The 26,415-nt window shown below is 70.8% G+C and overlaps 6 protein-coding genes across 9 annotated transcripts; 4 read left to right on the forward strand and 2 right to left on the reverse strand.

The window, feature by feature from the left end:
* The first annotated feature begins 964 nt into the window (after positions 1 to 964).
* Positions 965 to 3,857, forward strand: FBXW9 (F-box and WD repeat domain containing 9). The gene is made up of 10 exons (XM_054183416.1): positions 965 to 1,339; positions 1,739 to 1,878; positions 2,003 to 2,131; positions 2,248 to 2,360; positions 2,441 to 2,532; positions 2,616 to 2,764; positions 2,869 to 2,982; positions 3,090 to 3,179; positions 3,314 to 3,379; positions 3,571 to 3,857. Exons 1-10 carry the CDS (start codon positions 967 to 969, stop codon positions 3,643 to 3,645), a joined length of 1,341 nt encoding a protein of 446 aa, XP_054039391.1. The 5' UTR covers positions 965 to 966; the 3' UTR covers positions 3,646 to 3,857.
* A 295-nt stretch (positions 3,858 to 4,152) lies between these two features.
* DHPS (deoxyhypusine synthase) lies at positions 4,153 to 7,383 on the forward strand. Of its 4 annotated transcripts, none has more exons than XM_054183417.1 (9): positions 4,155 to 4,434; positions 4,516 to 4,677; positions 5,677 to 5,798; positions 5,894 to 5,990; positions 6,126 to 6,212; positions 6,320 to 6,425; positions 6,539 to 6,619; positions 6,730 to 6,855; positions 6,939 to 7,383. In XM_054183417.1, exons 1-9 carry the CDS (start codon positions 4,234 to 4,236, stop codon positions 7,109 to 7,111), a joined length of 1,155 nt encoding a protein of 384 aa, XP_054039392.1. In that variant the 5' UTR covers positions 4,155 to 4,233; the 3' UTR covers positions 7,112 to 7,383. The 4 variants fall into 4 exon arrangements, with proteins under 4 accessions (XP_054039394.1, XP_054039392.1, XP_054039395.1 ...); XM_054183418.1 differs by having other exon boundaries at positions 4,157 to 4,434; positions 6,516 to 6,619; XM_054183419.1 differs by lacking the exon at positions 6,126 to 6,212 and having other exon boundaries at positions 4,153 to 4,434.
* Positions 7,384 to 7,387: 4 nt separating this feature from the next.
* WDR83 (WD repeat domain 83) lies at positions 7,388 to 9,886 on the reverse strand. The gene is made up of 9 exons (XM_054183421.1): positions 9,715 to 9,886; positions 8,891 to 9,011; positions 8,693 to 8,798; positions 8,541 to 8,589; positions 8,276 to 8,402; positions 8,115 to 8,182; positions 7,917 to 8,025; positions 7,706 to 7,820; positions 7,388 to 7,613 (listed from the first exon to the last, which is right to left on the reverse strand). The coding sequence occupies exons 1-9, from the start codon at positions 9,815 to 9,817 to the stop codon at positions 7,461 to 7,463; spliced, it is 951 nt and encodes a 316-aa protein (XP_054039396.1). The 5' UTR covers positions 9,818 to 9,886; the 3' UTR covers positions 7,388 to 7,460.
* Positions 9,812 to 11,668, forward strand: WDR83OS (WD repeat domain 83 opposite strand). Its single transcript, XM_054183422.1, has 4 exons — positions 9,812 to 9,939; positions 10,247 to 10,352; positions 11,293 to 11,390; positions 11,517 to 11,668. Exons 1-4 carry the CDS (start codon positions 9,905 to 9,907, stop codon positions 11,581 to 11,583), a joined length of 306 nt encoding a protein of 101 aa, XP_054039397.1. The 5' UTR covers positions 9,812 to 9,904; the 3' UTR covers positions 11,584 to 11,668.
* An 881-nt stretch (positions 11,669 to 12,549) lies between these two features.
* Positions 12,550 to 21,002, forward strand: MAN2B1 (mannosidase alpha class 2B member 1). Its single transcript, XM_054183412.1, is given in 25 exon segments — positions 12,550 to 12,637; positions 13,527 to 13,629; positions 14,242 to 14,415; positions 15,440 to 15,456; positions 15,458 to 15,634; positions 15,753 to 15,885; positions 16,503 to 16,645; positions 16,775 to 16,891; positions 16,984 to 17,066; positions 17,161 to 17,281; positions 17,396 to 17,474; positions 17,554 to 17,663; positions 17,960 to 18,067; positions 18,170 to 18,286; positions 18,362 to 18,553; positions 18,767 to 18,864; positions 18,957 to 19,080; positions 19,171 to 19,289; positions 19,400 to 19,501; positions 19,593 to 19,680; positions 19,776 to 19,856; positions 19,933 to 20,169; positions 20,268 to 20,417; positions 20,588 to 20,690; positions 20,788 to 21,002. Coding segments are annotated over 25 exon segments (2,976 nt in total). The 5' UTR covers positions 12,550 to 12,565; the 3' UTR covers positions 20,916 to 21,002.
* Positions 21,003 to 21,014: 12 nt separating this feature from the next.
* TRMT1 (tRNA methyltransferase 1) lies at positions 21,015 to 26,091 on the reverse strand. The gene is given in 18 exon segments (XM_054183413.1): positions 21,015 to 21,113; positions 21,197 to 21,317; positions 21,574 to 21,693; positions 21,817 to 21,893; positions 21,982 to 22,090; positions 22,907 to 22,992; positions 23,099 to 23,233; positions 23,335 to 23,404; positions 23,498 to 23,581; positions 23,688 to 23,836; positions 23,933 to 24,044; positions 24,141 to 24,181; positions 24,183 to 24,258; positions 24,632 to 24,819; positions 24,947 to 25,034; positions 25,036 to 25,078; positions 25,185 to 25,240; positions 25,901 to 26,091. Coding segments are annotated over 18 exon segments (1,788 nt in total). The 5' UTR covers positions 26,062 to 26,091; the 3' UTR covers positions 21,015 to 21,041.
* Positions 26,092 to 26,415: the final 324 nt, after the last annotated feature.

Consider the following 26,415-nt stretch of genomic DNA (forward strand, 5'->3'; position numbering starts at 1 on the left):
GGGGGTTAGTTAATGCCCCCCCCCCCCCCCGCCTCCCGGTATCGCCGCGGCGCCTCCGCTGCCACACGTGGGCCTCTTCCGGCGCCCCTTGATGACGTCGCGGCGCGCCTCTCGCTCTCATTGGGCGAAGGGCGGGTCACGTGGGGGACGCCGCCGCGCGCCGGAAGCGGATCCCGCCGTGGCCGTGGCGACGGGACGCGGTGGGGCCGGGCCAGGCCGCGCCCCGGTACCGGGGGGGGGGGGGGAACCGGAGGGACCCTAAACATGGCGGGGGTGGGGGGGAGCGGGGCTTTGAGCGGTGCTGGGGGGGGTTCTCGGTACCGGGGCTGGAGAGACTCAGGTGCTGGGGCGGGTCCCGGTACCGGGAGTTCAGGGAGTGTCTGGGTGTTGGAGAATCCTGTTGCGGGGGGGGTCCCGGTACCGGGTGATTTGGGTTTGGGGGTCCCGGTCCCAGGGAGGGGGGGTGGTTCCTGGTACCGGAGGGACTGGGGTGTTGGGGCGGGTCCCGGTACCGGGGGCTTTGGGGGGGGCATCGGCGTGTTGGGGGATCTCGGTACCGGGGCTCCGCATGGAGGGGATCCCGGTACCGGCACTAGAGGGGTTCCGGTGATGGTGCGGTCGCGGTACGAGGGGTTTGGGCGGATTTAGGCGGGGGGGGGGGGGCGGTTCCCGGTACTGGCACTGGAGGGGTCCCAATGTAAGGGGGGGGGGATCCCGGCACCGGTGTTTTGGGAGGAATCTGGGTGTGGGGGGGTTCCATTCCGGGGGGGTCCCGGGGCTTCGGGTGGGTTTACGCGTGGGGGGGTCCCAGTACCGGGGGTGAGGGGGGGGGTCCTGGTACCGGGCCTCTGGCTGATCCCGCTTTGGGGATAAATTATAGGGCGGGGGGGGCAGGAATGGGGGGGCTGAGGGTCCCTCTCCGGGAGGTGTTGACACCCCCAACCCCCCCCCGCCCCCCCCCCAGCCATGGAGGGGGCCCCCGACGATCCCGACCGGCAGGCGCAGGAGTACGTCACCCGAATTCGGGGACCGGGGACCCCCCCGGGATGCCCCCCACCGCCACCGCCGGAGCTCAGCCCTCCCGTCCCCCCCCCGCGGCTCCCCCCGGGGCTGAAGCGGCCGCCTCAGGCGGCCGCTTCAGCCCCGGGGGGGGCCGCGGGGGGGCTTTTGTCGCTGCCGCTGGAGCTGCTGCTGGAGATTTGCGGGTACCTGGGGGCGCGGGAGGTGCGGGGGGTCCTGCCCCACGTCTGCCGGGCTTTGCGGGACGTTGCCCGGGACGTGGTGGCCTGGAGGCTCCGTCTGCAGCGCAGCGCCCGCGGACCCTTCCCCGTCCTGGAAGGTGGGTCTGGGGGGGGGGGCAGGAAACAAGGGGACATCCCCCCCCCCCCCCCCAATTCTCTATTTCCCCGTGAGAACCCCAAAATATTTCCCCGTGGCGGGTTGGGGGCGCCCCCTAATTTTCTGTTTTCCACGGCAAGGGGGCTGCGAAGGGTGAAAATGGGGATTGGGGACCCCCCCCCGCCCCCCATTTTCCTCTGGCAGATTGAGAACCCTCATATTGCCCCCCGGTGGGTTGGAAACCCCTCCCCGAACACCCCATTCCCCCCCCACAACACCCCATTTCCCCCCCCTCTGGTGCGGCTACAGGGCGCCGCATGCGGCGAAGGGAGTGGGTTGGGGACCCCATCAGTTTGGGCGGCCCCCCCCCCCGCCCCCGACACCCCCGTTTTCTCCGCAGAGGAAGGGTTCGACTGGTCGGCCGCCTGCGTGGACCTGGAGGAGCACCTACAGCGCTGGGGGGGCGGCGGGGCCCCCATGGAGCACTTTTCCCTGGACGAGGGACACTTCGCCTCCGTCGATTCCGTCCTCCTGCTGCAGGTGGGGACGCGCCGGGTGTCCCCTGTTTCGGGGCGGGGGGGAGGCTCCCCGGTTCCGGGCGGGGGGGCTTCCCCTGGTTCTGGACGGGGGTCCCCACCTCGCCCCCGTCCCCTCCGCTTGGCAGGGGGGGACCCTCTGCGTTTCGGGTGCCCGCGACCGTAACGTCAACCTGTGGGACCTGCGGCAGCTGGGCCAGGCCCCCGGCAAGGTGCTGGTGAAGGCACTGGGCACCGAGCGCAACGGGACGCACAAGGTGGGGGGCACAGCCCTTATCCCCCTGCTCCTCACGCTGCGGTTCACCCTCTTCGGGGAGCCGCTGGGGGGGTCCCGGGGCGGTTTTGGGGACGGGTTTTGGGTTCTCCCTGGCAGGGCTGGGTTTGGTGTTTGGCCTCGCGAGACAACAAGGTTTGCTCGGGGTCCTGGGACAGCACGGTGAAGCTGTGGGACCTGGAGGCCGAGGGGCAGCAGTTCGGGGAGATCAGGTAACCCCCGAGGGGGGGGTTATTTGGGAGGGTTCCGGGGGGGGATCCGGCTGCCCCCTCAACTCTCCCCTTGCCCCCAGGGAGAAGGCAGCCGTGCTCTGCCTCTCCTACCGCCCCGACATCCTCGTCACCGGGACTTACGACAAGACGGTGACAGTCTACGACCCGCGAGGTTGGTCCTGCTGGCGGTGGGGAGGGGTCTGGGGGGATTCTGGGGGTGCCCCCGGCTCAAACCCCCCCCCCCGGCTCCGGCAGCCGGCCCGTCCCTGGTGCGCAGCTACAAGCCCCACGCCAGCGCCGTCCTGTCCCTGGCAGCCGACGACCGGCTCATCGTGTCCGGCAGCGAGGACCGGACCCTCGTCGTCTTCGACCGCCGGGCCGAGGGGGTCCTGCAGCGGCTGCAGGTGGGTCCCGCTGCCCCCCAGACCCCCGGGGGGGTGGTGGCGCTGGGACAGTGCTGGGGGCTCCGTCACCCGCAGCCCCATCTCTCTTTTCTCGCCCCCCGCAGCTGGAAAACTACCTGCTCTCCATGTCGTACCGGGGGACGCAGCTCTGGGCCGGGGACAACCAGGGCCGGGTGTACGTCTTCGGGAACAGCACCGGCAGCTTCCAGCCCGCCCGGGTAGGGACCCCGCGGCGGGGGGAGGGTTGGGGGGTTCTGGGGGGGGGGTGTGTGTCCGTGTGCCCCTCGACGCCTCACGGGGTGTTTTTGTGTCTCCCCTCCCACAGTATTTCGACGTGGGGCACCGGCTGCAGATCACGGGGCTCTGGCACTCGCCGGGGTCCCTCTTCACCACGTCCACCGACAGGACGCTGCGGGTGAGGGTCCCGCCGTCCCCATCGCGCGGTGCCGGGCTGGGGCGGGGGGGGGGCGGAAGCCCCTCTCTGGGCTGGGGGGGTCCCTGCTGACCCCCCACTGGGGGGGGCTGCGAACGGCTTTCACTGTCCCGCAGATACACGTCCCCACGGACCCTCCCCGCACCATCTGCTCCTGGACGCACGACGACGTCCTCAATGGGGTGAGGAGGTGACGCCCCCCCCCCTGCACACGCGTGTGCGCTCCCCCCTCTTGCACACGCGTGTGCGCGTGCCTCGGCTTCCCCCCACCGCGGCATCTGCCGCGCTGGTCCCCGGGACGGGGAAGGGGTGTCCCCGCAGGGCAGGGGGTGTCCCCCAGCCCCCCTGACGCCCCTCTCGCCCCCCCCCCCAGATCAGCGTGGAGGGGGACGTGGTGGCCGCCGCCTCTGGTGGCCTCTCGGTCGAGGTGTGGAGGCTCCGGACCTGAGGAGGCGCCGCCGCGGCCCCGTGCTCGCACTGCCCGGGAAGGGGGGGCTGCCGGTGCTGGGGGGGTCCCCGCCGCCGGGGGGGTCCGTCCCCGCTCCCCACCGCTGGCTACGGGGACCCCTCTGCGCCCCCCGACGTGGAGGAGACGGGCCCCCGCCGGGGCTGGGAGCCCGTGGTTATTCGTGGGTATTAAAAGGATTTGACTGGAGCCGAGGTTGCGTCTCCCCGCGGTTTTGGGGCGGTTTCGGGAGGTTTCGGGGTCAGCCCGCTCCAGCGCCAGCCCGCGAGGCGAGACCTTTCGCTTTCGGGTGCCTTTTGTCCCTCGGCGGCCACCGTCCCTTCTTCAAGATGGCGGCGCGCAGCCGTACGGCAGACGGAGCGGTGCGCGAGCCAGATGGCGGCGCGCGGCGCTGAGGGGGCGGGCCGAGCCGGCGGCGCGCGGGCGCAGTGAGCGACGGGGCGGGCCAAGATGGCGGCGCGCGGGAAGGGGAGGGGGCGGGCCAAGATGGCGGCGCGCAGGAAGGGGAGGGGGCGGGCCAAGATGGCGGCGCGCAGCGGCGGCGCGGCGGAGTGAGGGGGCCGCAGCCCGATGGCGGCGCCGGCGCCGGTCCCCGCCGGGGCCCTGCGGGCCGTGCTGAAGCCCAGCGGGCCCCTCCCGACCGAGAGCCTCCCGGTGCGCGGCTACGATTTCTCCGGCGGCCCGGACCACGCCGCGCTGCTCCGCTCCTTCCGCACCACCGGCTTCCAGGCCACCAGCTTCGCCCAGGCCGTCGCCGAGATCCAGCGGATGGTGGGGCCCGGGGCGGGGGAGGCCGGGGGGGGCCCGGGGCCGGTCCCGGTGCTGACACCCCCCCCCCCCCCCCGCCCGCAGATCGCGGCGAAGCTGGAGCCGCTGAGCGAGGAGGAGCGGGCCCGGGCGGCGCTGGGCGGGCGGCGGCCGCCCTCGGGCTGCACCATCTTCCTGGGCTTCACCTCCAACCTCGTCAGCTCCGGCGTCAGGGAGACCATCCGGTACCTGCTGCAGCACAACATGGTGCGGGGACGCCGGGGGGGGGCGAGGGGGACACTAGGGGACAGCTGGGAGGGTGAGGGGACACTTGAGAACAACCCGGGGGAGACGAGGGGACGCTTAGGGACACGCCGGGGGGGATGAGGGGACACTTGGGGACACCCCAGAGGGGCGAGGGACGCCTGGGGACACCCCGGGGGAGGCGTGGGGACACTTGGGGGGGGGCTTGGGGACACCCAGGAGGGCCCTGGGGACACTTGGGAACTCTTGGGGATGCTTCGGGACACCCAGGAGGACATCTGGGGACACCCAGGGACACTTGGGAACTCCTGGGGACACTTTGGGGGAGTGTGGGGACGGCTGGGGACACTTGGGGCCACCCCGAGGGGGATGTGGGGACAGCTGGGACACATAGGGACACTCCAGGGTGAGCGTGGGGACTCCTGGGGACACTTGGGGACACGCCGAGGGGGGTGTGGGGACAGGCAGGGCCTTGCACAGCAGAAGGGTCTGGGGTCCCACCTGCCCCAGGGGCCATCGCCGAGGTCCCCAGGGGGAGCCCTCAGGTCCTCGGGCTGTCCCCAAGGTCCCCAGCCTGTCCCCGAGGTTCCTGTAGGGTTCCCGGGGGGGTGCCCTGTTCCCCAGGGTGTCCCTGAGGTCCCCAGCTTTGTCCCCAAGCTGTCCCTCGGGTCCCTCTGGGGTCCAAGGCGTCCCCAGGTTGGTCCCCGAGGTCCCCAGGGGTCCTAACTCTGTCCCCAAGGGGTCCCTCAGGTCCCTGTGGGGTCCAGGGGGTCCCCGAGGTCCCCAGGGGCCCTAACTCTGTCCCCAAGGGGTCTGTGGGTTCCCAGCTCGGTCCCTGGGATGTCCCCGAGGTCCAAGCGCTGTCCCCGAGGGGTCCCCACCGTTCCCAGTTTGCTCAGGGGGGTGTCCTGGAGGTTCTTGGGGGCTCAGCCCCGTCCCCGAGATGTCCCTCAGGTTGTCCCCGGGGTCCTGACGCCGTGTCCCCCCCCCTCCCCGGGGCAGGTGGACGTGGTGGTGACCACGGCGGGGGGGGTGGAGGAGGATCTCATCAAGTGCCTGGCGCCCACCTACATCGGGGACTTCAGCCTGCGGGGACAGGACCTGCGCCGGAGCGGCATCAACAGGTACGGGGCGGGGGGCACCGGGGGCCCCCCCCGGGTGTCAGGGTCCCCCCCTTGGTGTCGGGGTCCCCCCCGGGCTGAGCCCGTCCCCTCCCCAGGATCGGGAACCTGCTGGTGCCCAACGACAACTACTGCAAGTTCGAGGACTGGCTGATGCCCATCCTGGAGCAGATGGTGGATGAGCAAGAAACGCAGGTGGGGGCGGGGGGGGGCTGTCCCGGACGCCTGGGTCCTCCCCGGCTCGGGGGGGGGGGGTGGGGTGGTGGTGTTTGGGGGGGACCCAGACGCCTGGGTCCTCCCCGGGGGGTCCTGAGCGTGGTGGTCCCGCAGGGCGTGAGGTGGACCCCCTCCAAGATGATCGCGCGGTTGGGCAAGGAGATCGACAACCCCGAGTCCATCTGCTACTGGGCGCAGAAGGTCGGTGGGGACTTGGCGGGGGGCGGGCGGGGGGGGCAACGGTCACCAGGGGTGTCACCGGGGGGTGTCACCACCCCTCGTGGCCTGTCACCGCATCCCCTTCCCAGAACAACATCCCGGTGCTGAGCCCGGCGCTGACCGACGGCTCCCTGGGGGACATGATCTTCTTCCACTCCTACAAGCGCCCGGGGCTGGTGCTGGACATCGTGGAGGGTGAGTGTGTCCCCGTCATGTCCCCCCCTGGACACCTGGGTGTCCCCCCCGGGGACGCCGGCGTCCCCTGACGGCCGTCTCCGCCCGCAGACCTGCGCCTCATTAACACCCAGGCCATCTTCGCCAGGAAGACGGGGATGATCATCCTGGGCGGGGGGCTGGTGAAGCACCACATCGCCAACGCCAACCTCATGGTGAGGGGGGGGAACGGGGGGGACGGGACAGGGACACCCTGACGTGTCCCAGGGGACAGGGAGAGGACACACGGGTCGGGGGGGGCTCACCCTGCTCCTCGCCCCCGCAGAGGAACGGGGCCGACTTCTCCGTCTACGTCAACACGGCGCAGGAGTTCGACGGCTCCGACTCGGGAGCGCGGCCGGACGAGGCCGTGTCCTGGGGCAAGATCCGGATGGATGCCACCCCCGTCAAGGTGGGATGGGGTCCTGGGTGGGGGGGGCCTCCCCTGGGCACCCTAAATCCCCCCCGCACCCTGACCCCCTCTCCTGCGCCCAGGTCTACGCCGACGCCTCCCTGGTTTTTCCGCTGCTGGTGGCGGAGACGTTCGCCCAAAGAGCCGACGCCTTTCCCTCGGGGACACCGGGAGACTGAGACGGTGGCTGGGTGTCCCCGGGGTGGGGGGGGGAGTGAGCCCCCACCTCGGGGGGGGCCCTGAGCCCCCACTTTAGGGGGGCCGAGTCCGCAGTTTCTCTGCAGGGGCTCCCAACTCGCCATCCCCAGGCTCTGCACCCCCAACACCAGCATGTGCAGAGGAGAGAGCGAGGCGATTTCCCCAATGGAGGGAGTTGGGGGGCCGGGACCCCCCCGTGACCATCCATCTGTCCTCCCCCCGCACTGTCCGTCCCCCCAACACCGTCTGGCTCTTCCCCCCCTTCCCCAGCGCTTGTATTTATTTGAGCCGTTTGGGCTCCGCGCGCTCCCAATAAAGCACCGTGGCTTCTCCGCACCGCGGGTTTATTCCTCGTTAGCGGGGAGGAGGGAGGGGGGGTGCAAGTGGGGGCCACCCCAAAAAACCCCTCACGTGGCGGCGTCCCCCTCGGGCTGGAAGGTGTCCTCGCGCCAGAGCTGGAGCTGGCCCTCGGTGGCCGCCAGCAGGCAGGGCAGGGTCGGGTGGAAGGAGAGGGACTGCACCACGCTGCGGCCCACGGCCAGGCTGAGCGCCAGCGAGCCCTGCGAGGGGGGGACACGCAGACACGTGAGGTGGGGGGGGGTCCTTGGGACCCCCAAAGCACAGTGTCGACACCCCCCCGTTGCCCGCTCACCTCCACCAGGTCCCAGAAATAGACGTGTCCGTCCTCGGAGGCGCTGCCCACATGTGTGTCCTGCTCGCTCAGGACGCAGTCTAGCCGGTACGCTGTGCTGCGGTGGCCCGTGTACCTGCGGGGAGGGGGGACACACACGATGGGGGTGAGGCGAGGACCCCCCCCAAAGCCCCCTGGAGGGGTCGTAGGGCTGTGGGGAGGGGGCTCGTACTCGCCCAGCAGCTCCCCCGTCTCCTTGTCCAGCAGGCGCAGGGTGGAGTCCAGGCTGGCGGCCAGGACGCACTGGCCGTCCTTGCTGAAGCAGACGCTGGTGATGGGGCCTGGGGGCGGGCGGGAGTTTGGGGGTGTCCCGGGAGCCCCCCCCAACCTTGGGACACCCCCCGGTGGCATCCCGCATCCCCTCACTCACTCCCTATGTAGTCGGAGAAGAGCTGGCCGGCGCGCAGGTCGTAGCGCCGGACGCGGCCGTCCACAGAGCTGCAGAGAGGAGGGGGTGTTAGTGCTGGGGGGCCCCGTTCCCCCCCTGCCGAGCGTGTCCCCGACCCCCCGGAGCGTGTCCCCGTCCCTCACCCTGAGAGGATCTCGTGGTCAGAGACCTTCACGCTGGAGACGCCGTCCTTGGCCTCATCCAGGACCTGGACGGGGTCGGGGCGGCGGGAGCGGCAGTCCCAGCACCGCACGGTGGAGTCGATAGAGCCTGGGGGGGGGCAGAAAAAGGGGGTGTCAGGGGGGAAATGGGAGAAAAAGGGGGTGTCGCGGGGGAAACGGGGAGAAAAGGGGGTATTGGGGGGCGGCTCTGGTGCTGGCCAGGCCCCCCCCAAGACTGCTCCCTTACCGGACACGATGATGGTGGCCTCCTCATTGAATTGGACGCAGTTCACTTTCTGCGGGAGAAGCAGGGAGTCAGCGCCCTGCAGGGACCCCCAGGCATCCGCCCAGAGCCCCCCCACCCTTGGTGTGTGTCCCCCCCCCGGCCTGTGTCCTCACCCCTGCGTGTCCCCGGTACTTGCGGATCACTTGCCCGGTGGCCACGTCCCACAGTGCCACGGTCTTGTCGGCCCCGCAGGAGCAGAGCTGGCTGTTGTCGAAGGAGCTGGGGAGGGGGGAGCCAGGGCGCCCCGTCAGCGAGGCTGGGGGGGTCCCCAAGGGGTGGGGGGGTCCCTGCAGCCCCCCGCGGCCCCTTACCCTGCGGCGTCCAGCACCTCGTAGCCGTGCCCCTGGTAGGTGCGCAGCGCCGTGCCCTTGTGCGGGTTCCAGAGCTTCAGGGTCTTGTCGCTGCCGCAGGTCAGGCAGTAGTTCCCATCCACTGGGGAGGGGGGGGGCTGAGGTGACCCCCCCCAGCACCCCAAATCGACACCCCCCCTCCCCAGAACTGTGGTCCCTAATTCTGTCACAGGGAGAGGAGCCCGTGTGCCCGTTCCTCCCCCCCTGGATGGGGACTGGAAGTGCCCCCCACCACCACCACTTAATCCCCCATGAGGGGATCAAGGAGTTGGGGGGCCCCAGGATGGGGCACGTGTCCCCGTTTCCGCTCCCCCGGGGATGGGATGTGGGTCCCTGTTCCCCCCCCGGGATTGGATCAAGCAGTTGGGGGTCCCTGGGATGGGATCAAGGAGTTAGGGGTCCCCAGGACGGGGCACGGGTCCCCGTTTCCCTCCCCCGGGATGGGATCAAGGAGTTGGGGGTCCCCAGATGGAGCCCAGGTCCGCGTTACCCCCCCGGGATGGAATCAAGGATTCGGGGATCCCTGGGATGGGATCAAGGAGTTGGGGGTCCCCGGGATGGGGCACAGGTCCCCGGTCCCGCCCCCCCCCCCCCCCTCCTCCGGGATGGGATCAAGGAGTCGGGGGTCCCCGGGATGGGGACCGGATCCCCGTTATTTCCCCGGGATTGGGCGCAGGTCCCCGTTCTCCGCCCCGGGAAGGGGTCCGGGTCCCCGTTCCCGACCCGCCTGGGTCCGGGTCCCCCCTTGGCCCCCCCGGTCCCCGTGTCCCCCCCCACGGCCCCACCGTTGAAGCGGACGGCCCGCACCGCGCCCTGCCCGCACTGCAGCGTCCGCACCCGCTGCCGCGGCAGCTCGGGGCGGGCGGGCCGGGGCCGCGGGAAGGCCATGGCGGGGACCGGGCAGCCGGGGCCGGCACCGGGGACCGGAACGGGACCTCTTCCGGCGGCGGCGGCGGAAGCGGGCGGCGGGGCGGCATGGCGGACCCGCGGCGGCCGGCGCGGGTGGCCAGGTGGGGCCGGGGGGCGACCGGGAGGGAGAACCGGGAGGGAAGAACCAGGGGGCGACCGGGAGGGGGGAACCGGGAGGGGACCATGGGAGGACCGGGAGGGGGAAACCGGGGGGTGACCCGGAGGAGGAACCGGGAGGGGAGGGCTGGGAGGGGGGAACTGAGAGGGGAACCAGGGGGAGAGAACTGGGGGGCGACCGGGAGGGGGGGAACCGGCGGGGGGAACCGGGGGACAACCGGGAGGGGAGAACCCGGAAGGGACCAGGAGGAGGAACCGTGTCCCCCTCCCGCCTGACGGCGCCGTCCCCAGGTACAAGCCGCCGGCCACCGAGACCAACCCGGCGCTGGAGGACCCCACGCCCGACTACATGAACCTGCTGGGGATGGTCTTCAGCATGTGCGGGCTCATGCTCAAGGTGGGGGCTCCGGGGCCCGGGGGCACCTGCCCAGGGCGGGGGGGGCTCCAGGTTGGGCGGTGGGATGGTATTTTGGGGTTTGGGGATGGTCCCTGGGGGGGCTCTGGGGTGGCCGAGGGCCACGGGGGCGCTGGGACCGTCCTCGGGGGGGGGTTTGGGGTGGTTATGGGGCAAGGGGGGGACAGGGGCTGTCCCTAAGTGGGGGTCAGGGGGAGAGGGGCCAGCCCCAGGGGATTTTGAGGTGGACAAGGGGGGCACAGGGGCCTTCCCCAGGGCGTTTGGAAGGACAGGGACTGTCCCCAGGGGTCTCAGGGAAGACAGGGACCATCCCCAGGGGGTTCAGAGGGGCAAGAACTGTCCCCGGGGGGGGTCAGAGGGGACAGGGGCCATCCCCATGGGGGTTTATGGGGACAGAGAGCATTCCCAGGGCATTCAGGGGGACAAGGGCCATTCTCAGGGGGGACAGGGGCCATCCTCAGGGTGGTCAGGGGGGACAGGGGCCATCCTCAGGGTGGTCAGGGGGGACAGAGACCATCCCCAGGGGGCACAGGGGGACAAGGGCCGTCCCCAGGGCAGTCAGGGGGGACAGGGGCCATTCCCAGGGGGGACAGAGGGACAAGGGCCGTCCCCAGGGCAGTCAGGGGGGACAGGGGCCATCCCCAGGGGGCACAGGGGGACAAGGGCCGTCCCCAGGGCAGTCAGGGGGGACAGGGGCCATCCCCAGGGTAGTCAGAGGGGACAGGGGCCATCCCCAGGGGGCACAGGGGGACAGGGGCCATCCCCAGGGCAGTCAGGGGGGACAGGGGCCATCCCCAGGGCAGTCAGAGGGGACAGGGGCCATCCCCAGGGGGCACAGGGGGACAGGGGCCATCCCCAGGGCAGTCAGGGGGGACAGGGGCCATCCCCAGGGTGTCCTCATGCTGTACCCCTCCACCCGCAGCTGAAGTGGTGCGCCTGGATCGCCGTCTACTGCTCCTTCATCAGCTTCGCCAACTCCCGCAGCTCCGAGGACACCAAGCAGATGATGAGCAGCTTCATGTGAGTGCCAGCGGCGCCGGGTCCGGCCCCGGGGTGCTGCATCCCCTGCGGAGGGGACAGCGGGGAGACAGTCCCGGGTTTGCGGGGGTCTCTGAAGCCCGGGCTGGTGTCTCTTCCCCCCTCCAGGCTCTCCATCTCGGCCGTGGTGATGTCCTACCTGCAGAACCCTCAGCCCATGTCCCCCCCCTGGTGACGGCCGGCATCGTTCGCTCATTGGAGGGGAGGCGACGGGTTGCGTCGGGGCCGGGACAATAAAGGCGGATGCTGGGGCAGAGCTCGTGGTCATCGTGGTTTGCTCATACCTGAGTGGGTGGATCCTGTTCAGAGCTGCGGCATCGGCGGGCGGATGGCGGGGGGATGGACCCCCCGGGCTTGGGGGGAATTGGGGGGAGGAATGGTGGGTGGAGGTGGCAGGAGTCAGAGGGGAGCGATGGAGTGTGAGGGCTGGGAGGACCCGGGGGGTTCCAAGGGGAGGCTGGGGGGGTCCAAGGGGACGCAGGGGTGGCTGAGGGGACTGGGGGGTCTGAGGAGAGCCCCAGGGGGGGTCTAAGGGAAACGCGGGGGGGCTGAGGGGACCCTGATGGGTGCTGAGGGGAAGCTGGGGGGCTGAGGGGAGCCCCAGGGGTGCTGAGGGCGGCCCAAGGGGTCTGAGGGGAGGCGAGGGGGTCCAAGGGGAGCCCCAGGGGTCTGAGAAGAGACTGGGGGAGGCCCGAAGGGAGCCCCGGGGATGTGTGAGGGGAATCCTGGGGGTCTGAGGAGAGCCCCGGGGGCAGCCCGAGCCAAGGCCTCCCCTCAGCACCGCCGCCGCCATCGCCTCCGTGAGGGGCCCGGCTCCTCGACGCCCCATTGGAGGGCAGACCTGCCCGTCTCGCTCTTCGCCAACCACGGCCCGGCGGGGGCGGGGTTTTGAGAGCCGCCACGCGTCATTGGCTGCCGGGCGTTTTCCCGCCGCGGAAGGGGCCGTTGGTTGCCGACGCCCGAGGGAGGCGGGACTCGCGCTGTCAATCATGGCCACCCCTCCTTCTCATTGGCGGCGGTCCGTTATGTCACCGCCTTCTGTTACACCCCTCGCCGTTCATTGGCTTGCCCAGAAAGAGGGGCGGGCCCGGGGAGCCCGCTCTCCCCCCCCCCGAGTCATGTGAACGGGCGGTCACATGACCGTGCCCGCGAGCGGCATGGCGGTGCCCGGGGCGGCGGCGCTGCTGCTGTTGCTCGGGGCGGCGGTGGCCGCGGGCTGCGGGTACCAGGTGGGGACGGGGAAACGGGGCCGGGGAGAGGCCGGGAGATGCTGGGGAAGGACCGGGAGAGGCCGGGGAGGGACCGGGAGAGGCTGGGAGGGCACCGGAACGTCCTGGGGAAAGAGGAACTGGGAGGAACTAGCGGAACTGGGCGGCACTGGGGACACTGGGGTGCACTGGGGGCACCGGGAGAGACCGGGACGCTGAGGAAACAGGGACTGGGAGAGGCTGGGGGTAACTGGGAAGCCGGGAGAGGTGGTGGTAGGGGAGCTGGGAACCCCGGAGGAACCGGGGGGGTGACTGGGAGGAGCTGGGGCAGGGGGAGACTGGGCAGGGGGAGCTGGGATACTGGGAGACACTGAAGGGAACTGGGGAAAGGTGGATGGGGCAGCCGGGCTGGGACTGGGGGAGCTGGGAGAGGTCGGGTGGAGGGGCACCGGGAGAGACCCGGGGCACCGGGAGAGACCCGGGGCACTGAGGAAACGGGGACTGGGAGAGGCTGGGGGGAACTGGGAAGCTGGGTGAGGTGGTAGTCGGGGAGCTGGGAACCCCGGAGGGACTGGGGGGAGACTGGGCGGAGGGAGGTGGGATACTGGGAGAGGGTGAAGGGAACTGGGGAAACCTGGATCGGACTGGGGGAGGTGGGAAAGGTCAGGTGGGGGGAGCAGCGGGGGTCTGGGAGGGGGAATCTGGGGCAGTTTGGGCCTGGGGAACGGGAAGGGATGGGGGTCTGGCGCAGGCTGGGACCGGGAGCACTGGGGAGGGGCTGGGGTGGGGGCCCTGTGGGAGGAAGAGGAGGATTTGGGGTGCCTGAAGGGGACTGGGGGGGGGGAAGGGGGGATGCGGGGGGTGTGCACAGCCCCGTACGAGCCCCCAGAGACTCCCCTGGCGCCCGCAGTCGTGTCCCCCCACGCGCCCCGACCTCCTCAACGTCCACCTGGTGCCCCACACCCACGATGACGTGGGGTGGCTCAAGACGGTGGAGCAGTACTTCTACGGAGGTGGGTGTCCCCGCCACCGCTGGGGGGGGGGACGACACACACAGTCCCTGGGGAGGAGCGGTGACATCCCCAAGGCCACCGATGTCCCCAAGGCCACCATAGCGGCTGCGGGGACGGAGGTGACGCCTCCAAGGCCGCTGTGGGGGCAGAGGTGACGCTCGGCGTGGGGGCGAAGGGGTGACGAGTGACAGGGATGGAGCCTGTGGCTACGGGGCGGGGGGGGGGGGGGGGGGGGCGGGTTGGGGACAGAGGGACAAATCCTGGCCTTGGGACGGGGACAACGGCCCTGTTTTCCGCCCGCTGTCCCCGGCACGGTGTCGCAACCCCATTTTACTGCTTGTTTTTCCCTCCTGGGACGGTGCTGGGTCCCCTGCACCCTTCTGTGTCCCCCCTGTGTCCCCTGGACCTTCCTCTATCCCCCCCCAACATCCCCTGGATGCTGCTGTGACCTTGCCCCCCCCCCCCCCCCATTCTGTGACACCCCACAACCCCCAGATGTCACCTGCGTCCCCGCAGACGCCGCTGTGGCCTCCTATCCCCTATCGTGTCCCTGTACCCCCCCCACCAACCTGTCACGGTGCTGCTGGGTGACGTTTCCTCCCCCCCCCGCAGTGCGTAACGAGGTGCAGCACGCGGGGGTGCAGTACATCCTGGACTCGGTGGTGGCCCAGCTGGTGGCCAACCCCTCCCGCCGCTTCGTCTACGCCGAGGTGGCCTTCCTGGCCCGCTGGTGGCGGCAGCAGGACGAGGCCACGCGCCGCACCGTGCGCCAGCTCGTCGAGCAAGGTGGGGGCCGGGGGGGTGATGGGACACACGTGTCCCCGAGGCGGGGGTGGCTGCTGCTGGGAGGGACGTGGGGGGTGTCCCTGGAGGAGGACGTGGTCATGGGGGCGCACAAGGGGGGGACTGGGGTGTCCCTGAGGGTCATGGGGTGCACACTGGGACGTGGGGGTGGGGGATGGAAGTGTCCTTGGGGGCACATGGCGGGGGGGATTGGGGTGTCCTTGGGGGCACAGGGGGTCATGGGGGGGGATTGGGGTGTCCTTGGGGGCACACGGGGACACGGTGGGGGGGGCATTCAGGTGTCCTTGGGGGCACATGGGGACATGGGGGGGGGATTGGGGTGTCCTTGGGGGCACACGGGGACACGGTGGGGGGGGCATTCAGGTGTCCTTGGGGGCACACGGGGACATGGGGGGGGGATTGGGGTGTCCTTGGGGGCGCAGGAGGTCATGGGGGGGGATTGGGGTGTCCTTGGGGGCACAGGGGGTCATGGGGGGGATTGGGGTGTCCTTGGGGGCACACGGGGACATGGTGGGGGGGGGCATTCAGGTGTTCTTGGGGGCACATGGGGACATGGGGGGGGGATTGGGGTGTCCTTGGGGGCACAGGGGGTCATGGGGGGGGGATTGGGGTGTCCTTGGGGGCACAGGGGGTCATGGGGGGGGATTGGGGTGTCCTTGGGGGCACACGGGGACACGGTGGGGGGGCATTCAGGTGTTCTTGGGGGCACATGGGGACATGGGGGGGGGATTGGGGTGTCCTTGGGGGCACAGGGGGTCATGGGTGTGGGGGATTGGGGTGTCCCTGGGGACACGGGGGGACACTGGGGTGTCCCTGAGGGGGACACGAGCACAGGGGGACATGGAGTGGGACCAGGGTGAAGTGGCTGCGGGGCCGGGGGGGGTCACGGGGATGTCCCTCTGAGGGGACACAGAGGCTGGGGGCGGGGGGGGGGGGCGCTGAGGTGCCCCCCAAGGTACTCGGGGGTGCTTCATGTCCCCAAGCCCCCCCCGCCATGTCCCTGCAGGGCGGCTGGAGATGGTGGGGGGGGGGCTGGTGCATGAGCGACGAGGCGGCCGCCCACTACGCGCCGGCCCTCGAGCAGCTGGCCCTGGGCCGCCGCTTCCTGCGCCGGGAGCTGGGGGGCTGCGGCACCCCCCGGGTGGCCTGGCAGATCGACCCCTTCGGCCACTCCCGGCAGCTGGCCGCCATCTTCGCCCAGGTGGGAGCCCCCCCCTTTCCCTTCCCTTCCCACCCCCCCTCAAAGCATGGCGGGGGACCCCAGCGGCCGGGCTGACCCCCTCCTTTTCCCTGTGTGTGTCCCCCCCCCCCCCGCCAAGATGGGCTACGACGGGCTCTTCGTGGGGCGCGTGGACCACCAGGACAAGGAGACGCGGGAGCGGCTGCGGGAGATGGAGCTGCTGTGGAGGGCGAGCGGGAACCTGCCCCCCCCCGCCGCCGACATCTTCACCGGTGGGACAGGGCTGGGGGTCCCTCGGGTGTCCCCGTGCGTGTGTCATTCCCCCCCCCCCCCCCCTGCAACCCCTCCTGGGGGCTGGCCCTCCCCTGGGGTGTCCTGCTGGGTGTCACCTCTCCCTTGAGCCCTCCCCTGTGCCCTTCCCCTCCCGAAGGTGACCCGTCCCCGCTGTCCCTCTGCCCCTTCCCAGGTCTGCTGTCCCCTCCTGGGACATCGCCCCCACCCCGGGGATGTCACCGTCCTCTGGGTCCCCTCTTGGACTTTCCCTTGTCCCCAGGGCTGGCCCCGTTCTCCATCCACTTGGTCCTAACCCTGTCCCCAGCCCAGGTCTCCTGTCCTTCACCTTGTCCCCCCATGTCCTCAGGGCTGTCCCCAGCACAGGTCTCCTGTCCCTGACCTTGTCCCCGACGTCCCCAGGGCTGTCCCCATCCCCAGGCTGAGGGTGTCCCTGTCCCCAGCCCAGGTCTCCTGTCCTTCACCTTGTCCCCAGGGCCGTCCCCATCCCCAGGCTGAGGGTGTCCCTGTCCCCAGCCCAGGTCTCCTGTCCTTCACCTTGTCCCCCAGGTCCCCAGGGCCGTCCCCATCCCCGGGCTGACGGTGTCCCCGTCCCCAGGCATCCTCCCCAACGTCTACAACCCCCCCTCGGGGTTCTGCTGGGACCAGCTCTGCTCCGACCCCCCCGTGGTGGACGAGGACAGCGAGGAGAACAACGTGGACGACATCGTCACCACCTTCCTGCAGATCGCCGCCAGCCAGGTTGGGTGCCCCCGGGCGGTGGTGGGGTGGGGGGTCCTTGGGGTGGGTGGAGGGTTCCTGGACGCTGGGATCCCCCTGGGAAGGGGGGTGCTGACCTGTGTGTGTCCCCCCCGCCACCCCCCTCCCAAGGCTGAGCGCTACCGCACCAACCACATCATCATGACGATGGGCTCCGACTTCCAGTACGAGAACGCCAACCTGTGGTTCAAGAACATGGACAAGCTCATCGCCCACATCAACGCCAGGGTCAGCGGGGTGTCCCCGTGTCCCCCCCTGACTCTGTGTCTGCCCCCCCCACTTCTCCTCGCCCCATCTCACCCCTTCCCCGGCTTTTCCAGCAAGCCAACGGCAGCCGCGTCCACGTCCTCTACTCCACACCCTCCTGCTACCTCTGGGAGCTGCACCGGGCCAACCTCTCCTGGTGAGGCTCAAGGGGGGGGACGGGGGGACCCCAGGCGTCTGGGCGGGACGGTCGGACGGAGGGACGGACGGACGCAGCCCGGCTTTCCCCGCAGGTCCCTGAAGACGGACGACTTCTTCCCCTACGCGGATGGTCCCCATCAGTTCTGGACGGGATATTTCACCAGCCGACCCGCCTTCAAGCGCTACGAGCGCCTCAGCAACAACTTTCTCCAGGTTTGACACCAAAATTCTCCCCCACCCCGGCCTTCCCGGTCTCCGGTGTGTGTCCCCCCCGCCATCGCCGTCTCCGGTGTCCCCCCTCCCCGACCCTCCCTTCCCTCCCCGCAGATCTGCAGCCAGCTGGAGGCTTTGGCCGGGCCGGCGTCGCGGGAGGGTCCCTACGGGCTCGGGGACAGCTCTGTGCTCCGTAAGCGCCAGCGTGGGACCCTCGGGGACCCCCGCCGGGATGTCCCTGACACCCCCCTGACCCTGGCCCTTCCCGGCAGGCGAAGCCGTGGCTGTGGCCCAGCACCACGATGCCGTGAGCGGCACCGAGAAGCAGCACGTGGCCGATGACTACGCCAGGCAGCTGGCGGCGGGGTGGGAGAGCTGCCAGGTAGGGCCCGGCTGCCCGTTTTTTGGGGGGAAAAAAGGGGGATTCGGGGGTGTGGGGCCAGGGCGTCAGTCTGGGGGTAAACCAGCATCGTGTCCATGGGGCAAACTGGTGTCTGGGGGGGACGGGAGCTGGTGGCCGTCTTGGGGACGAGCCCCTTGCCCGCGTTTTGGGGACGAGCTGGAGCCTGGGCGGCCGGAGGATGGGAGCTGGTGGCCGCGGCTTGTTGCAGGGGGGATGAGCTAATGAGCGCCCCTCGTTACCGGCCGTGCCGTGTGACCGTCCCTCACTCCCGGCAGCTCCTGGTGGCCAACGCCCTGGCCAGCCTCGGCGGCAACAAGGAGAACTTCATCTTCTGCAACGCCCTCAACGTCAGCGTCTGTCCCCTGACGGAGGCGGCCGGTCGCGTGAGCACCTCCCTGGGGGGCTGGAAGGGGGGGGGGTCTGTGGGGTCCCGGCGGGGCTAACGCTCCTCATCCTTCTGTTGTGTGTCCCCCCCCACGCCGCAGTTCACCGTCATCCTCTACAACCCCCTGGGCCGTCCCGTGTCCTGGCCCATCCGGCTGCCGGTCAACGGAGGGTCCTACGCGGTGACAGACCCCCAGGGCCAGCCTGTACCCAGCGAGGTGAGCCCGGGGCAGCCCCCGCGTCCCGTCATCCCCCCCCCACGCCCCCCCCTGACCCTCTTTGCTTGTCCCCAGGTCGTCCCCGTCTCCAACTTCACCCGCCGGCTGCGTGGGGACGGCGGCGCCACGCAGGAGCTCCTCTTCCAGGCATCCGCACCCCCCCTGGGCTTCAGCACCTTCACCGTCTCCCGGCTGAGCCACGGGGACCCCCCCGTGTCCCCCCACCGGACCACGGTGTCACCGCAGCCCCGGGAGATCCATAACGAGGTACGGTCCCGCTGGCGGGGGACGCCTTCCCCTCTCGGATGCGGTTTGGGATCTTTCCCTACGGGATCCTCAGGGCTGGAGTCAGTCCCTGGCGGGGGGAAACCCACGGCCTGAAGCCCCCGGTGGAGTCGCGCCTCCGTTGTCCCAGTTAAACCAGTGCTGGGGTGACGGGAAGGGGCCGAACGGGGACGGGGGCTGATGCTCGACCCGCAGCACGTCCGGGTGCTCTTCGACCCCGTCACCGGGCACCTGAAGGAGATCCAGAACCTGGACAAGAGCATCTCGCTGCCCGTCTTCCAGAGCTTCTACTGGTGAGCACTGGTGGGATCCGGACACCTGGGTCCTTCCTGCAGGACCTTCCTCTTCCTCCTCCTCCTCCTCCCTCCTCCTCCTCTCGCCCCAGGTACAACGCCAGCGCCGGCAACGATGAGAGCGCCCAGGCCTCGGGCGCCTACATCTTCCGCCCCAACAGCTCCGAGCCCATCCCCGTCTCCGGCTCCAAGCGGGTCTCCACGTACCTGGTGAAGGTGGGTGGTGGGGACGGTGTCCCTGGCAGGGAGGGGGACGTCCCCGGGGGCGTCCCCGGGGGTGCTGAGCCCCTTCCGTGTCCCCGGCAGAACGCGCTGGTGCAGGAGGTCCACCAGAACTTCTCCTCGTGGTGCTCCCAGGTGGTGCGGCTCCACGCGGGGCAGCCCTACGTGGAGCTGGAGTGGACGGTGGGGCCCATCCCCGTGGCGTGAGTTGGGGACGGGGGAGCCCCTGGGGATGGGGGGGTGTCCCCGTGGGAGCACACACACCCACCCCCCCCCCCTCAGCCCCGTTCACCCCCCGCCGTCTCTCATCCAGGGACGGTTGGGGCAAGGAGATCATCAGCCGCTTCGAGACGACGCTGCAGACGGACGCTCGCTTCTACACCGACTCCAACGGGCGGCAGATCCTGGAGCGCAGGTCGGGGACGGCCCGGGCGCTCGCTGCGGCCCCCCCCCCCGAGACCCCCTGTCCCCCCTCCACATATAACTGGGCTCTGCCTCCTCCCCAGGCGCGACTACCGTCCCACGTGGAACCTGAGCCAGACGGAGCCCGTGGCGGGGAATTACTACCCCGTTAACAGCCGCATCTTCATCAAGGTACCGGCTTTGGGGCGATAGCAGGGAAATGGGGTGGGGGGGGGGCTGAGGCCGGGGCAGAGCTCATCACACGTGTGGCCTCCCTGCCCCCACAGGACAAGAAGTTCCAGCTGACGGTGCTGACAGATCGCTCGCAGGGCGGCAGCAGCATCTTCGACGGCTCCCTGGAGCTCATGGTGAGGGGACGACGCGGCGTGGGCGGTCCCCGGGGGCGGTGGGGACACGCCGGGACGTAACCGCCCTCCCCTCCAGGTCCATCGACGGCTCCTGTACGACGACAACCGGGGCGTGGGGGAGCCGCTGCTGGAGCTGGGAGCCGACAAGCAGGGGCTGGTGGTCCGCGGCCGCCACCTCATCCTCCTGGACACGGTGGAGTCGGCGGCCGACCGGCACCGGCTCCTGGCGCAGGAGCTTTTCATGGCGCCCTACGCGGTGCTGGCGCCTGGCGGGGGCCCGTCCTACCGCCGGGGCCAGCCCAGCCTGCGGCAGGTGAGGCGGGGAGGGGGCTAATGCAGGTGGTGCTGGTCGGGGTGGGGGGGGAGGGTTTGCCACGGCGACCCCTCCCCAAACCCTCTCCCCCCCCGCAGTTCTCGGGGCTGCGGCGGGAGCTGCCCCCCAACGTCCACCTCCTGACGCTGACGCCGTGGGAGGCCGGGACCCTCCTGCTGCGGCTGGAGCACCAGTTTGAGAGGGGGGAGAGCGCCAACGGCTCCCAGCCCGTCACCATCGACCTACTGGTGAGCCACCGACGGCCGGCGCGCAGCCGACGCTGCAGCCGGGCTCCCCCCACGGCTCAGCCTGTCCCTGGCTTGAGGGGGTCCCGGCTCCCGGGGACGATCCCAGACCCGTGGGGTGGACACGGGGGGGGGTCGCTGATGGGTTTTTTCCGCCCCCCCGGCTCTGCCAGAACCTCTTCTCGGCTTTCGCCATCACCTCGCTGCGGGAGATGAGCCTGGGAGCCGACCTGCCGCTCGATGCCGTCTCCCGCCTGGTCTGGACCCCAGCCACAGGTACCGGGGGGTGGTGGTCCTGGGGGGGGGGGGGGGGGGGGGCGGCACTGTGGGGGGGGTTACCAGCCTCTCCTCACCCCCTCCCCTCTTCTCCCAGGTCCATCCCAGCCCCGGCCGGTTCCCAAACTGGACCCGAGCCGGGTCATGCTGCAGCCCATGGAGATCAGGACCTTCCTGGCCACGGTGCAGTACAAGGAGCCCGGAGCCGGCCGGGGGGGTCTCTGAGCAGCCCCAGCTGGACTCGCGGAGCCGGGGAGGGGGTGTCTCTGCCCCCCTCCTTTCCCCCATAAGTGCATTATTAAAAACCACGAGACTTTTTCTCAGGCACGATTTAATGGGGGGGGGGCGGCGTCAGGGCCGGGGGGCGGCCGGGGGCTCCCCCTCGTGTGAGTAACAGCACTGAGCCCCCAGGGAGCAGTTTCCCTGTGGGAGAGGAGGTGGGTGAGATGGGGGGGGGGCTCTGCCCTGTCCCAGCCCCCCCCACCTCGCTCCCGGCCCTGACCCACCTCCTTGAAGCGTTTGCAGGGGAACTGTTTCAGGCTGGCGCCGCTGTCGTCGTCCGTCCGCTCCGTCCGTTTGTTCTGGTGGCGCTTCCGCTTCTCCTGGAGGGAGGGAGAGATGCCACCCCTGGGCGAGGGGTGCGGGGTGAGGCGGGGGGGCGCAGAGATTTACCCCCCCACGCACCCTAAAGGACAGAACAAGGGACCCTTCCCTCCCCCTGCTTTTTTTTTTTTCTTTTTTTGGTCTGAATCCTCTGTTCTGGCAAAAGATGGAGAGTGGGGGGGGGCTCTTTGAGAAGGTTTGAGGGGGGCTGCTGGAAGCCCAACCCCACAATCAGCCACCCGAGAAGCCACCCCCCCCACCCCCCTCCCCAGGTCCTTACCCAGCCTTGGCCCTGGCTTTGGGACCCCAAAAGGCTTCGGGGTTTTCCGGGAACCGCTTCAAGCCCCGTTTTCTGGAGCTGGGGTTGGCGTCGTCACGGAGGGCGAAGGAGGCCTGGAGCCTGGCGGGGGGGGGGCGGGGAAGAGGTGTGGGGGGGTCAGGATTGTTTTGGGGGGGCGTCACTGGGTCCCCCCAGTCCCTGGGTTGGTGGCGGGGGGGTGGGGGGGGTTCTGCCGGGTCATACGTGGGCTCCACCGAGAGGATGCGGGAAGCCGGGCTGGTCTCTGCCAGTCGCTCGCGCTTCACCGGGTGGATCTTGGCCTGGCGGGGGGGGGGGTGACGAGACACACATTCAGCTCAGCCGCAGTATGGGGGGGTGGTGTGTGCCCCTGTGCCCCCCCGTCCTCACCCAGCAGCGCATGACGTCCCAGAGCACGGCGGGGGGTGCGTCCGTCTTGACGGCGTTCTTGCAGGCGTGGGAGAGCGACACGCGGTAGCCGGCGTGCAGGAGGGCGGACCTGGGGCGGGGGGGGTGGTGCAGTGGGTCAGAATTTGGGGGGGGGACACGACAGGGGGTATGGGGCGCGGGGGGGGATTCCCAAGGTTTGACCCAGAGCACCTTTGGGGGTGCCCAAACAGGAGGGATGGAGTTTGAGGTGCCCAAGCCCCAGGAAACACTCCCCCACCCCCCTGCAAAAAGGGGATTTGGGGGTGTCTGGGGGGTGGGTTTTTGGGGTGCCCCAGCCCCAGGATTTGGGGTATTCTGGGGCTGTGGGGGGGCTTTAGGGGGTGCCCGGGGGCTGTAGGGGATTTGAAATGCCCCAACCCCAGGGATTCGGGGTCTCCTAGGGCTGTGGGGGGTGCGGGGGTGCCCCATTCCCAGGGGATCTGGGGTGCCTGGGGGCTGTGGGGGGTGCGGGGTGCCCCATTCCCAGGGGATCTGGGGTGCCCGGGGGCTGTGGGGGGATTTGGGGCGCCCCAGCCCCAGGGATTCAGGGCGCCCTGGGGATGTGGGGGGTTTTGGGGTGCCATGGTGGGAGTCGGGATGCCCCAGCCCCAGGGATTTGGGATTTCCCGGGACTGGGGGAGGCGGGGGGTGAGGGCGCCCCAGCCCCAGGGATTGGGGGGTGCCCAGGGGCCATGGGGGGTTCAGGGTGCCCCATTCCCAGGGGATCCGGGGTGCCCCGGGGAGTCGGGGTGCCCCAGCCCCAGGGATTCAGGGTACCCTGGGGGGGCATGGGGAGTATTGGGGGGCCATGGGGGGAGTCGGGGTGCCCCAGCCCCAGGGGATTGGGGGTCTCCCGGGGCCGTGGGGGGATTGGGGGTGCCCTTACCTGACCTGCAGCAGGGAGGGGGTGTTGCAGTGGATGGTGCTGCTGAGGCTGTCGAGGGTGTAGTAGAGGGGGACGTCGCCGAGCTCCTGCCCTCGGCACACGGGGAGCGGCAGAGTCAGCGCCAGCCCCCAAAATTTGGTCTCTGCCACTCCCTGCGCCGTCCCCATCCCGTCCCCGTCCCCATCCCGGTACCTCGGTGATGACGCTGAGCATCCCCCGCATCCGCTCCTCCGTCTGGAAGCGCCCGGGGCTCCTCTCCAGCGCCGCCAGCACCCCCTCCACGAAAGCCGGGTCGTGCAGGGGCTCAGCCCACATGGGGCCACCCAGCTGGGGGGGGGGACAACACACGCGACAGGGCCGGGGGGGGTGTGTGTCAGCGCTAGGGGGGTGCTCAGAGGGGACGGGGGACAGAGGGGACGTGCGCCCACCTGGTGCCGCTGCTGGCAGAACTCGCAGGTGGGACCCACGGGCGGCCCCGTGGCTGCCCCGTACTTGAAGCTGGAAGGGGAAAGCTTGAGGTGTGAGCGGGCCCCCCCCCCACCATTACAGAGCCCCACCCCCCCCCCACCCCACGATTAAGCCCCGTCGTACCCTGTGCCGTGGCTCGTGACCTTGCCCAGGCGCTGGAGGTGGTGGGTGCCGCAGCCCACGCAGTGATACACCAGGGCTTGTTTGCTGCCGGGACAAGGAAGGCGGCGGTGGGGGGGGTCAGGGGTAGCGGGAGGGTGCAGACCCCCCCCCACACACACTTATATGTCCCCCCCGCCCCCCGCCATCTCACCTGGCCGAGGCTTTCACCTTCGCCTGCCCCGTGAAGACCCGCACGAAGACGCGGATGTAGAAGTCGGCGCTGACGGAGAGGAGGGGGACGATGAAGCGCTGGTAGCAGTTGGCGCGGCTGTCCAGGCTGTGCAGGATGATGCGCAGGGCCTGGGGGGGGGGACGACACACACATGGCCCTGACCCGCTGGCCCCCCCCCACCCTCACCGGGTCGGGACCCCCCCCCCACCACCGCGAGGACTCACCATCTCGTGGCAGAACTTGCCCTTGAGGGACACGGCCCCGTATTTGCTGTAGCAGGTCTCGGCGCTGTTCCCCGCCATCACCCCCATGTCCGTGCAGGTGACGCAGAGCAGCCCCTAGGCGGGGGGGGGGGCGGGGGGGCGGGTCAAGGGTGCTGCTGGGGGGGACCCAGGCATCCGGGACACCCCCAGCCCCCCCCCTCCCCGCTCACCTCCTTCGCCCACCGCCTGCACGGCGGCGTCCAGGAAGGGGCGCGGGGCTGCCGTAGGGGTCCAGGTCGATCACGTCGAAGGGCTCCCTGTCCGCCTTGCACTGGTGCATCAGCATCCTGGGCGGGGGGGGGGGGGAAGGGGGGGGTCCTGGAGCAATGGGGACCCCAACCGGCCCCCTGGGGGGTCCCAGAATCCCCCCCCAGCCCTCAGGAAACCACACAGGATCTGCCCAGTGTGCGCTGGGAAGGACTGGTGGGGTCCCCGCAAACCAGACCCACTTTGGGGCTGCACTCCTTGAGGCGGGGCGGGGGGGAATGTCCCCCTCTGACCGCCCCTGTGGGGACGCTGGGACCAGTATGGGGGGGGGGGAACCCCAGCAAGACCACCAGGGGCCATGCACGGGGGGTCCTGAGGGTGCTGGAGGGGGGAATGGCAGCGTCCCGCACCCTGGGGGGATTCAGGGCGGGCTGTCTGGGGGAGGGGGGTTACCTGGCGTCGGCCATGCGGGGGGCCACCAGGTCCCCCACCCCGTTGAAGGCCACGTTGCGGCTCATCAGCTCCACTGCCCGGGCCGAGAAGTCGTTGGCCACCACGGCCCGTAGCCCCGGCACCTCCTTGGCGAAGCGGATGGAGCGGAGCCCCGAGGCCGCCAGCGCCTCCAGCACCCGCAGCCCCCCCTGCGGGGAGAGGGCGATGCTGAGGCGGGGGCCAGAGACGCACCCCCCCCCCCCACGGGGGACAGAGGGGACGCGGAGGCCCCCCCCCCCCTCCCCCCCAGCAGCGTTTCCCCCCCCCTCCCAGCACCTCGCACACTTCTCCCGGCTTCACCGTCCGCGGGGCCTCGGTGCCGTCAGGCGCTGGCGCGGTGTCACCGTCACCGTCCTCCGGCGGGTGGGGGGCCGCCCGTGTCCATCTTCTCCTCTCCGGGGAGGACGACTGGAAAAGGAGGGGCGGGGGGGGGTCGTGGCAGAGCCCTGGGGATGGGGACCCCGAGGATGGGGCCGAGGGGGAGCCCAGGGGACCCCCCAGGACGGGACCCTACCCTGGATCCCCTTCGGCTGCAGCTGGAGCCGAGCGAACTCCGTCATGACGGCACAGCTAGGGGGGGGGGGGAGCGTGGGGCGTCAGGGGGACGGGGGTGACCCTGAACCCCCATTGGGAACCCCCCCCACGGCCCCCCCGACCTTTCTGGGACACCCCCGAGCCCCCCCGTGACCCCACTAGAACAACCCTGAGCCCTGCCCATGATCATCCGAGGACACCTCAGAGCCCCCTGGAACAACCCCGTGGCCCCCCCAGGCAGCCAAGAGCCCCCCCCCCGATCCTCCCAGGACACCCCAGAGCCCCCTCAGGACCCTCTGGGACACCCTCGCGACCCACTTCATCCCACTGAGACAACCCCAAGCCCCCCCTACCCCACCCCGATCCTCCCAGGACACCCCAGAGCCCCCCAGGACTCCACTAGAACAACCCTGAGCCCCCCGCAATCCCCCCAGGACACCTCAGAGCCCCCTGGAACAACGCCACGGCCCCCCCCCCCGACACCTCAGAGCCCCCCAGGAGCCTCTGGGACACCCCCGCGACCCCCTTGATCCCAATAAGACAACCTCGAGCCCCCCCCTACCCAACCCCGATCCTCCCAGGACACCCCGGAACTCTCCCGGGATAACGCCATGGAACCCCGGGCAGCCCAGAGCCGCCCCCCCCGATCCTCCCAGGACCCCCCCCCGGTCCGTCCCCCCCCCCTGCCCCGCTCACGTCAGGTCTCGGTTGAAGCCCTGCACGGGGTTGTAGAAGACCTCGTTGGCGCTGGGGAAGAGGATGGTGGCTCGGCCCTCGGAGATCAGCGTCTCGCCGGCCCCGGGGGGGTCCCCCGCGCCGGGGGCGGGCGCGGAGCCGTTGGGGGGGTCCCCGTCCATGGCGGGGGGGCGGCGGGGGGGGCCCTGGCCGGTTCTGCGAAGGGTGCTGAAGGCGGCCGCTGGGGAAGGGGGGTGCGGTTAACGCTGAACCGGAGCGACGGGGGGGGGGGGAAGGCGGTTTAGGGAGGGGGAGGGGGGGGGAATAGGGGGAGGGGGAGGCCGGGGGGAGCCCCGAAAAGCGGGAGCGAATGGTGGGAGGGCGGGAGGGGACACGGAACCCCCCCGACGGGCCGGGTCGGGGTCAGCCCCCCCCCCCCACCAAAACGGGACCGGGGGACACACAGAGGGGTGACACACACACGCCCCCCCCCCCCCCCCCGAAACACGTGGCGCGGGACAAGGCCGGGCGCCCCC

The sequence above is a fragment of the Rissa tridactyla genome, chromosome 25 (assembly GCF_028500815.1).
Source record: "Rissa tridactyla isolate bRisTri1 chromosome 25, bRisTri1.patW.cur.20221130, whole genome shotgun sequence".
Lineage (NCBI taxonomy): Eukaryota > Metazoa > Chordata > Aves > Charadriiformes > Laridae > Rissa > Rissa tridactyla.